This window comes from Vombatus ursinus, unplaced genomic scaffold (assembly GCF_900497805.2).
Source record: "Vombatus ursinus unplaced genomic scaffold, bare-nosed wombat genome assembly UNPS02005204.1, whole genome shotgun sequence".
Lineage (NCBI taxonomy): Eukaryota > Metazoa > Chordata > Mammalia > Diprotodontia > Vombatidae > Vombatus > Vombatus ursinus.
Window position 1 is genome coordinate 175,073 of NW_020944982.1, and position 12,191 is coordinate 187,263.

Here is a 12,191-nt window from a genome sequence, read left to right on the forward strand (position 1 = left end):
GAGCTCCTTGAGGGCGGAGCTTGTCTTTTGCCTATTTTTTTGCATCCCCAGAACTCAGCATAGTGCCTAGCATATAGTAGATGCTTATAAATGTTTATTGACTGGCTGACTGACTGTGTTGAGCTAAAATTTCATAGAGCTCCCTAAGTATTGCTTAGTCTATCTTCTAAACAAATCTGTATCGATTCTCCATTACCGTATTTTCTTGTTTGCTTTGATAAATACATTTGCTCATTATCTATGATTGTATTTTGTGTAATATCATTGCTATTTTTCCTTCATTTTTGAAGAGTACCAATGATATCACAAGTAATGTCTTAACTTGCACATGAATTGGATTTAAGAGAGACTATGAGAACAGCCTCACTTTCTCTTCCAGAGTCATTAAAGTCGAGTGGCAGGACAAAATTCGAAACAACTGGTGATAGTCTGGAATTCAGTGGATGACCTTAGTGTCTTCAATGCCTGCCCAAGCCCTAAGAACTTCACAGCATCTGCTTCAGCAGCCTTTATGGTCATTGGAACAAATTGCTCTCATCTGCCCATTTAGTCAGGGGGAAGTCTTCACATGCTTGGAATAGGCATTCCCACTGATAGATTTGAGTTACTTCAACCTGATTTAAATGTTTGATAGAAGGAAAAGCTAATCCAACCTAAATTAAACTGTTACTCTCCAGGTCTGAGATGGAAATACTGCCCCTCTCCCAAGCAACTAGGGGAGTGATTTTTGTCCTGAATCCTCCCCCCAAAAAACCCTAGACTATAAATATCTGATGCATGGTAGAAATAATTCCAACTACCATATTCCTCTTGAAGATGAGAGTAAGACACTGATCAGCCAGTGATACCTCTCCTCCTACTCCCCACAAAGGTGGGACTCCAGTCAAGCCAAGATGAGGGGTTGGGCTTCCAGATCTACCACAAAGTCCTTGTGACACAAAGGCCACCCAATATTATGTTACACAGGAAATCTTTTGTTCTACATAGGAAAATAATCTGAGGTTAGTGCTTTCTGTTTGAAGAAACCTTTAAATATAATTTAAAACATTCTAAATTTTGTATTCACAACAAAAAATGCTTCCCCCATCCTGTGGAACAAAATAAATATATGTCCACTACATAAGTGGTAAGTAGAAAGCTTAAGCTATTCTATAAAATTTCTGCTTTTTTTTTTTTGATAGTTGTATCAGAAAAAGGAGTTGAAAACTAAGTAAAAATATTTAACTTTTGGGCACCTAGGTGGCACAGTGGGTATAGCTCCAGTCTTGGAGTCCGGAGGGCCTGAGTTCAAATCTAGCCTCAGACACTTGACACTAGCTGTGCAACCCTGGGCAACTCACTTAACCCCAATTGCCTCACCAAAAATTAAATACATGTATATACACACACACACACACATATACATATACCTATATGTTTAACTTTTTCCCCCATGGGGAAGTCTATGGCAAAATAACCATGAAATCCAAATATATAGAAAGCTATTAAATATTGTATCCATCCTATAAAAGCCTTACTTCGACTATTTTAATTCATTTGGAGCTTTTTTCTCTTTCTCGTGGCACAGGTATTATCATGGACCATAATTGCTTCTTTCTCTTTGCTTGGTGGAACCATAGTGTGACCATAATTTAGAATTTTTCCACAGAAGTCAATAAACAGTTCATGTTCTTTTGCCAAAAAAAGAGTCCTGTTATAAGGGATCTGTTTTGGGATATGATGAATTTGAGATGCTTCTTGGAGTTATAGCACTGGAGTTATGTATACATCTGTAAGTCATTTGAAAAGAGATAATTAAACTTATGGGAGTTAGTGAAATCAAAACGTGAGAGTATGTAGTGAGAGAAAAGAGGACTGAAGACAGAAAATTGGGGTACATCCCCAGTTAGAGCATAGAACCCGTATGATGGACGAGCAAAGGAGACTGAGGAGTAGTCAGATAGTAGGAAAAGAATCAAGGGAGAACACAAAAAAACAAGAGAAAAAAGAATAACCAGGAAAGGGTGATGAAAGTGTCAAAGTCTACAGAGAGGTCAAGGAGGACTGAGAAATAAGCATTAGATTTGGCAATAAAGAGATTACTGGTAACTCTGGAGAGAATACATTGAACTGAGCGATGAGGTCTAAAGCCAGATTACTGAACACTGAGAAGCCAGTAAGGACAGAAAAAGTGAAGGCTATGAGTGCAAAGAGATTTTTCTAGGAGTTTGTCTGTGAAAGGAAAGAAAGAGAGGGTGATAGCTTGAGATGATGGCAGTATCTCATTAGTAGCTAGTAAGGAAGGAACCAGTAACTAGTCAAAGACTAAACGAAGTATAACATGAGCACTTAGAGTTTAAGGATCTGAGTTCGAATCCCAGATCTCTTACTTATGCCCTGCATGTCCTTAGCTAAGTCATTTAACATCTGATGCAAATGTTGGAGCCTCAGGTTCTTTATCTATAAAATGAGAAAGATGGACTGAGTTCTAATATTCCTTTAAGTTCTAAATCTTATGATCCTAAAATAATAACTTCCAGGATCAGCTGGGACAGTAGGAAAGATGTCAAAAGATGACCTTCATCCCAGAACAATTTTATTCCTGATTTAGACATCAGGTACTTTGTCCAGAGCTGAGGATGCCCACAGCCAACAAAAGCCTCCAGAAAGTCAACTGATGCTCTCCTGGCACCATATTCCCCTGCGTCTCTGGAACCTCTTCCTGTTCAAGGTTTATTTCCAAAATTGCCAATTAAGGAAGTTCATTAGTAACTTCCAAATATGAATCCCAAGGGCACTTTTGACTGTTTCACCCAAATGATCCCCTAGTGCCTAGACTGAAGAGAGCAGGCAAAATCTGAATGATTCTAATTAACATAGAAGCTTCCAAGGAGACCCCTTGAGGCCTATAGAGGTCATCAGCATCTTTCCTTTTGGAGCATCCTCTGACCTCAGTCCCATTTCTTCCCTTCTGACTGCATCTACTTGGCCACTTGCATAAGATAAGGTCAGCTCTCTCACAGTCTTTGAAACATTTGGAGGTTGTATTAATGGGAATAATAGAGATAAAATAAATTCCCACAAAGCTGTCATGGGTCTAAGTGAGCTGAGCTCTGTTGCTTCATTGCAAAACCTATTTGGTTTACAGTGATAAAGTAGCAGGACTTGGTAATAAGAAAACATGTTATATGCAGTACTGCTTTGTCACCAATATATGAATTCTCATCTTTGATTCATCTCTCAGAACACTTGGGATTGAAAACCTCCACTTATCTTTCTGGATTTTCAGGTACGTGAGTAAGTCCCATTTTTACTAGGTCCTCTGAATTTGTGGAGTTGAAAATTCATTGGGGTCACAGGCCAATAAGGCAGCAAGGCAGTACAGTAGATAGAATGCTAGACCTGGAGTTAGGAAGACCTGAGTTCAAGTCTAGCCTCAGACACTGGCTCTGTGACCCTGGGCAAAGTCATTCAACCTCTATTTGTCCCTCAATTTCTTCAATTAAAAATTAACGATAATAAAAGCACCTATCACCCAGGGTTATTGTGAGGATAAAATGAAATAACATTGTTCTGTGCAAACCTCAACAAGCCACATCATTGCTATCTATTGTTACGTGCATTTGCAGTAGGACATTATTGGGAGCCAAAGGTCAAAGGTGGGTGACCAGAGCATGAAGAAGCCCTGGGGTCACTTCCAGTTTCCAGATCTTCAGTTCTGGGTATCTAGGTAGATAGGTGATGTTAGTTATTCTTAAGAGCCCACACATCTTAGACCAGAGGTGTCAAATATATGACCTGAAACAACACATCTCCTACAACATTCCTGAGTAAGGTTGAACCAGATTAAAATGTAATTGGAAAACATTTGACAAAATAAGTAAAAATATGATTCAACATAGATAATATTAATGTGTGGCTTTCTAAGTCAATCTATGGCCCATAGGGATCCTCATGTATGCTTTAGTGACTTCATTTCTATATGAGTTTGACACCACTGCTTTAGATCAATAACTGCAAAAGTTATGGAGAGGAAAGCAGCAAAGGACCCACATGTGCCCTTCTCCACGGAGATAAGGACAAGAAGAATATGTCAAACAGATCCTAGGACCCCTTCCTCAAGACACCATCATTCTCCTAGAAAAGTCTACAATGTCCATTTGTTTCTTTCCCCAGATTCTCAGTTGCAGCTCAATTCATCCATGCCTGCATAAATGATCTAGGAATTGAGGAAAACAATGTAGTGAATCAGGGCAGAAGTGATCCAGGGGAATGGAAACTTTGAGGTGCTAGAACACTCCTCCTTAGAAATCCCTGGGGTGCCTTAAAATGGAAATTAAAAACTACTCCTAGAAACCTCTTTTTTGTTCCTTCCCATTCAGTGGCACAACCATATTAAAGAGCAAAACTTGGCACTACAGGTAGGAATTATATAGAAAAGTTTCAGCTCAATATAAAAAAAAAAGATTTCCTGGTTTTTTGAGCTATCTAAGGGACAGATAGGTTGCTCAATTAATAGAGAGTGCTGAGCTTAGAGTCAGGAAGACCTAAGTTCAAAACTGGCCTCAGACTTCCTAGCTGTGTGACCCTGGGCAAGTTGTTTGACCTCTGTTTGCCTTGGAGGCAGCTAGGTGGCTCAATGGGTAGAGCTCTGGACCTGGAGTAAGGAAGACCTGAATTCAAATCTGACCTCAGACACTCACTGGCAGTGGGACCCTAAGCAAGTCACTCAACCTCTGTTTGCTTTAATCCACTGGAAAAGGAAATGGCAAACCACTCCAGTGTCTTTGCTAAGAAAACTCCACGGACAGTATTGGCGTGATATGGTCCACTGAGTCATAAAGAGTCGGACATGACTGATTGACCAAACTATAACGACAGAGTTATCCACGACTAGACTAGGCAGCCTCAGATTAGTGGGTTTTTATTCAAAGGAGATTTTTAAGCAGATCCTGGATGATCACTTGTCAATCACTTGTTCGAGGGAGTCTTGGCCAGTCATTGATTGGACTAAATAGCTTCAGACATTATCTCCCAGTTATGAAACTCTGTGATCCTCTAGACAGAGAGAGAGACAGAGACAGAGAGACAGAGACAGAGACAGAGACAAAGAGAGAGAGAAAGATCCTGAAGTCAACCAACAAACTAAGGAGTAGTTATGGATGATTATTATTTGCCAATGATTCACCTCTAGCCATTGTCCTAATGCACAGCTTCCAAATCCCTGCAAACACATAGGGAAGTAGCACCATGCAGGTTACTCAGTCAGTGTTCTTGGAAGGAGAGCCAGAGAGATGAGAGAGATCACTATGTGCCCTCCCCACACCAATACTTAAGTCATATCCCTGTTTTAGAGGAGTTCCCTCTGTCTTCCAAAGGAGGGCAAGGAAGAAATGACAGGCTATGACAAGTGGGGCATAGGAAAGTTTATATACATATATATTCAGGAGTAAGGAAGTAAGTCGTGAGTCAAGTTAAACCAGCTCACAAGAGTTAATTGTCAGTGTGAACACTTACACCTCAGAAATAGGCAAATGCTACAAATCAGAGCTTGGTTTATTGTTCTCTTGATATCTAGACTTAAGAGAGTGAAGAAGAAGTGTTAAGAAGTGTATTAAAGTGAAAAGTGTGTCATGAATGAATTTTTTTCAAAGAGCCAGTTAAACATATACCAGCACATTCCTGTATATAGATATATGCAGGATACCCCCAAAGTCTTCATCCATATTTAAGTTTTAATAACTTTAAACTGCACTAAGATTTTTGGGACACCCTGTATATATATACATATATGCACACACACATATGTATGTATGTATGTATACATATATATGTATTAGATAATGTATATATGCATGTTTTCTCCCTCCACGAATGTATGTGTTTATATATATACATATATTAGATGATTTATATATACATACATGTGCATGTATGTATGTGTATTCTCCCTCTAATAATGAAGAGGGAAAGAAGACAAAGAGAAAGACATGACTGCATGAATGGAGGAATCAAAGACCAGTGACCCTTGGAACAAAGAAACAAAAATCGGAAATAAGTAACCAAAAAAAAAATCAAACATACATTGACAAAATCAAAGAATCTCACAAATTTGCAAGGGATTTAAAAGGCCACCTGGTACAACCCCTATCTAAATAAAAATATCTCTTTACAACATGTCCAACAAGTGGTCACCCACCCTTCACAAGAAGCTCTTCCATGAGAGAGAATGTACAGCCTCCTGAGATAGATCATCCTCCTTCTGGCCACCAGTAGAAAGACCATCCTTACATTTAGCCTAAATCATCCCTCTTGTAAGTTCCACCCATTGCTCTGTCCACTGAGGGGGTGAAAAAAGGGGACTATTCTTTACCTGGAATCCAGGACCTTGTCTGTCTGTTCATATATGTGTGTACATAAATATATATGTATATATATATATACATATATATAGCTACAACAACCATATTTCAATGTAATTGGTTTCCTTTTTAATACTATATATTTCATCTTATGCATTTAAAAATATTATTCTAAGAAGGGCTCCATAGGCTTCACCAGACTGCCATACAGGTCTGGGGCACAAAAAAAAATAGGTTAAGAACCCCTACACTAAGCCAAAGAAAACTAATCTCATCTGCCTTCCCCAAGAAATACCTTCAAATACTTAAAGACAGTTTCGTAATGCTCCAAACATCTTTGCACTAAACATCCCCAATGTCTCATTTACTTAATCAATCCTACTTTGTCCTTGTCTCTCAGGCCACACTATCTGAGTTATCCTCCACTGACTGTCATTCAGTTTATAAATGTCTTTCTCAAAATGATTTGTGGGGAGGGGGATAGCAGGGGAGACCATGATAAAAAGACATTCAGGATGACCTGTACTGCACATGAAAAAGGATGTGGGGATGAACCAACAAGATGGCCTGAGACACTAATTAGTTGCATGACCCTGATAAAGTCACTTAACCTCTGTCTTCCTCAGTTTCCTTGACTATAAAATTGGGATAATAATAGCACCTAACTCCCAAATTGTTTAATGTTCAAATGAGATATTTGTAAAGGACTTAGCCTAATGCCTAGCACATAGTAGACACTATGTAATGCTAATTATTATTATTATAAGCATTATTATTATCATCACCATTAGCTGATTCCACTGATTGTCCCCTGCTAACTACTGATTTCTCTCCTTTTAACCTTCAGATTCAGCCAATGTCACAATGAAAAATCTCACCACACTGACCGACTTCATTCTTCTGGGACTGACAGATGCATCTGAATTCCAAGTTGTGGTTTTTCTCTTTCTCTTTCTCATCTATATGTTCAGTGTCATCAGCAACCTGACCATTATCACTCTCACTCTATTGGACTCCCACCTGCAGACACCCATGTATTTCTTCCTTCGGAATTTTTCCATCTTAGAAATTTTCTTCACATCTGTTTTTACTCCCAGAATCCTACTGAGCATCTCAACAGGCAACAAAACCATCAGCTTTGTTGGCTGCTTTCTTCAATACTTTTTTGCCATATTTCTGGGGGCCACAGAGTTTTACCTTCTGGCTGCCATGTCCTATGATCGCTATATTGCCATCAAAAAACCCCTGCATTATACTACCATCATGAGCAGCAGGGTCTGCATCCTGCTTATCTTCTGCTCTTGGTTGGCTGGGCTCCTGATTGCTGCCCCAGCAGTCCTAATGGTTAGTTTCCTGGACTTCTGCTCATCCAATATAATAAATCATTATTACTGTGATACTACTCCCCTTCTAAAGCTCTCCTGCTCAGACACCAGCCTGGTAGAGCTGGTTGATTCACTCTTAGCCATAGTGACACTGATGTCCACCTTAGGGTTGGTGATTGTCTCCTATTCAAACATCGTTCAGACAATTCTCAGATTTCCTTCTGCCCAGCAAAGGAAAAAGGCCTTTTCCACCTGTTCTTCCCATATGATTGTCATTTCTCTCTCCTATGGCAGCTGTGTCTTCATGTACATTAAACCCTCAGCAAAGGAAGATTTTACCTTCCATAAGGAGGTAAGTATGTTTCCAACTTCAATCACCCCCCTGCTAAATCCTTTCATTTACACCCTAAGGAACAAACAAGTGATACAGGCCTTCAAGGACTTGGTTCAAAAGATCATGAATCATTAATGAGATATACAATTCAAGCCTGCATGAAAAACCAGCAGAAAAAGGGTGAATGAAGCAATAGCTGTCTCAAAATAATCTCTCTGACTTATTTAACAAAAATGTTAAGGGCCTACTGCATGCAAAGTATGGTGATAGGTGCAGAGGGGATGCAAAGACAAACAGACAAAAAGTTGTCTCAAGGAGCTTACATTGTGTTGGGGAAATACTTATACCTAGATAAATAAAAATACAATCCAACCAAACATATTCAAAATATTTTCAAGAGAGGATATTACAAACTAGAGATACCGAGCCTAAGAAAGATGGACTTCTAAGATGAATGATGACACCTCATACCCATCAGATTGGCTAACATGACAGAAAAAGAAAATGACATGTTGGAGGGGATATGGGAAAATTGGGACACTCATGCATTGTTGGTGCAGTTGTGAACTGATCCAACCATTTTGGAGAGCAATTTGGGACTATGTTCAAAGGGCTATCAAGCTATGCATACCCTTTGACCCTAGGTCTGTATTCCACAGAGATTTTTCAAAAAGAGGAAAAGGACATATATGTACTAAAATATTTATACAACTCTTTTGGTGATGGCCAAGAAATGGAAATCAAGGGGATGCCCATCAATTGAGAAATGACTGAACAAGTTGTGCTGTGTAACTGTAATGGAATTTTGTTATAAGAAATGACAAGCAGGATGCTTTCAGAAAACCTGGGAAGACTTACATGAACTCATGCAAAGTAAAATAAGCAGAACCAGCAGAACATCGTACACAGCAACAGCAACATTGTATGATGATCTACTGTGAATAACTTAGCTATTTTCAACAATACAAAGATTCAAGATAATTCCAAAGGACTTATGACGAAAAATGCTATCCACCTCCAGAGAAGGAAATGATGGAGTCTGTATGCAGACTGAAGCATACTATTTCTTACTTTATTTTTTCATGGTTTTTTTTTTGCTCTGCATTTTTTTTCACACCATAACATTACTAATATAGGAATGTATTTTGCATGACTGCAAATGTGTAACCTATATCAAATTGCTTGCCATCTCAGGGAAGGGTGAAGTGAGAATGTGAAAGGACGGGTAGGAGGGAGAGAATTTGGAACTCAAAATTTAAAAAAAGAATGTTAAAAATTGTTTTTACATGTAATTGGAAAAATAAAATATTTTTAAACTATTAAAAAAGATGACTAGTGAGAGAGAGGTACATTCCACACATGGGGGACCCCATATATAAAAGAGCAAAAGCATAAGATAGGATGTCATGTACTATGAGGCTAATTTATCTAGAAAATAGAGTATAAGTAATATGAGATACAGTAAGAGTGGAAAGGTAGGCAAGAGACAAACTAAAAGGATTCAAATTCTAGGATGAGGAATTTGTATCTTATTCTAGAAGCACTAAGAAGCCAATGAAGACGTCTGAGCAGAGGAGCTCCTCTGTATGGTTGGATATGTGTTTTCTGTACTTCAGCTGCACTGGCAGCTATGGGAGCATGGATTGGTGAAGAAAGAGATTGACATTAATGGTCCAAACTGGAACCAATAAGCACCTGAACTGGGGCAGGGAATCTGCGAGTAGAGAAAATAGGACAGATGTGAGATAGGTAGTACAGGTAGAATCAAAAAGACTTGGGAAATGAGGTAACATAGAGGGTAGATGGATGACTCCAAGGTTATAAACTGAAAGGTCAATAGATCTTTCAACACAAAGTAAGGAAGCGGTAGTTTGGATAAGGGGCACGTATCAGGGGATAATACATAATATCTCTATTAGGACACAGTGAGTTTGAGATGCCTATGCAACATCTGAGTGAATATATCTCACGTAGGACTAAGATTCAGGGTACAGAATAGAGCAAGACGTTTAGATTTGAAAAGCATGTGCTCAGAGGTGATAATTGAGCTCATGGGACTTAATAAGAAAAACAATAAAGTGAGTATAGGAAGGAGAAGAGGCCTCAGGACAGAACCTTGAGAAGCACAAACATTTAGTGGGCAAGAAGAGCAAGAAGGTAATCCACAAAGGAGCCTGAGAAGGCATGGTCAGAGAGGTATGAGGAGAAACCAAAAGAGATAAGGGCCATAAAAACCAGCAAAGGGAGACTGTCTAGGAGGATGTGGTGGTTGACAGTCACATAATCATTGAAGCATCCAAATAGAATGGTGACTGAGAAAAGGCCATTGGATTTTATAGTTAAGAGAACCTTGGCAACACTGGGGTGAGCAGTTGTAGTTGGGAGATAGGGTCAGAAAACAAACTGCAAGATAGTGAAAAGAGGGTGGAGGCAGCAATAAACATAGCCCTCTATAGGAATTTTGCCAATGAAAGGGAGAAGAAAATAAAGAAAAATAGCTTGATGGAATGACAGTGCCAAATAAAGTTGTTTTTATTTTTTAAAGAATGAAGGGGTTTGGGAATATTTGCAAATGTCTAGGAAGGATCTAGTGGATAAGCAGAATTTGATGATAAGGGTTTAACAACCTCAGTCAAGGAGTTTGACAAAACTCTGAGATTTGTAATTCTTCTCATTTGAAAAAGAACAAAAAACAAATGGGAGATCAGCCCTCAGATGGGCGGGTAAATGGAGGTTATTCATATGCAAAGTATCATGGGAGTTTGGAACTTTCAAAGGGAAGTAATAGAGAAATGGGTTGTTCCTTACCATCAGCATCACCATGGCAACAGCCAGTGACTGCAATGTCTGCAGTTCCCTTCTTTAAGAGCATGAAGGATGATGACCTCTACATGGAAAAGCAGAGAGGTATACGACTGTGTTTTTATCACAGGCCCTTATTGCAGTAAGAGGAACACAGAGAAACAAAGCAAGAGGAATGGGTCATCCCAGCCCAGCCCCAGCCTCACTTCTATTTAATTGTGTCTTCTAATAATGTTTAATGATGTATTTCTCTTGTTTAACATTCTCCTAAAATATTCTCATATTCTCTGTGGTCAACCCCATCCATTGTTTATCAGAGCTACACAGGAGAGTGACCTTTCCTAACTCTCCACTGGGAGCTCAACCACCAGACAGGCTACATCTCACTTAGGGTTTTAAGGCAACAGAGGAATAAGGGAGTATTTCTTTCCTGTCTCTCCTATTTTACTTAACTTGTGAAGGAGGGAGATGCTAACATTTCAGTTCCATTTAACTACTTAACATCAATTGGTTTTTACAAAGTAATATTTACTTCACAAATACAGAAAAACATTTCCCCCAACATCTTAGGGCATATCCCTCTATACCACCTCCATCTGGTAAGAGGAGGGTAGGCTCAAAATTTTGCTCATTTCCTATATAGTTTTGGTCCCACAAAGTTCATGTCTAAAGGTGACATGGCCGCCAAATGAGTACTTCACCTGGGTTGGGATCACGAAGGATTACACCTTGCTTCTCAGGGCTTCTGTGCCCTGCTACCTGTAAAAGCCAGCCTGGATCCCAACTCCCAGATTTCTGTGCCTTGCTCTCCCAATGTTGGAGACTACTCTCCCTTTACCAGGCACCTAATGAGTCACTGAGATCATCTGGAAGTGAATAAACAGCTGAAGCAAATTGGTTTTTTTTTTAATAACTCCACATCTATGGTTAGTCAACCAAAACCAGTTACAGAATGTCTATGCATGCTCCATGACCTGTCTCACCAATGCACTTCCCTTACTCATCATCAGTTTTCTCCCAGAAGTAACTCTCCAGAATACTTCACATGAAGATTTCATCTAAGGTACTATATGCATGAGCCATACCCCTATTAGAATAGCTATCATTTTTATATTAAATAGTTGACCTTGGCAAAAAAAAAGAAGGGGAGAAGGAACCACTTCATCAAAGACTAAAACTAAGCATGAGAGGACAGGAAGGTGAAGAAGATGAAATTTGAGGTGTGGGGTATAGGACGGAGTGCACAGCAGGTGCGCTATTTTCTCAGTAAAATAGGAAATGAGAGTGCTCTTCAGACGCACATATCCTAAAACTGGAATGATACAAAGAAGATTAGCATGATCCCTATACAAGGATGACTTTCAAATTCATGAAACATTCCATATTTTT

At 39.2% G+C, this 12,191-nt stretch overlaps 1 protein-coding gene and 1 non-coding gene across 2 annotated transcripts; both read left to right on the plus strand.

Moving 5' to 3' along the window:
• Positions 1–7,205: 7,205 nt before the first annotated feature.
• Positions 7,206–8,135, plus strand: LOC114029914 (olfactory receptor 2AP1-like). Its single transcript, XM_027844557.1, has one exon. The coding sequence runs from the start codon at positions 7,206–7,208 to the stop codon at positions 8,133–8,135; it is 930 nt and encodes a 309-aa protein (XP_027700358.1).
• Positions 8,136–12,086: 3,951 nt separating this feature from the next.
• LOC114029951 lies at positions 12,087–12,191 on the plus strand. The gene has a single exon (XR_003567541.1). It is a non-coding gene; the product is annotated as a U6 spliceosomal RNA (small nuclear RNA).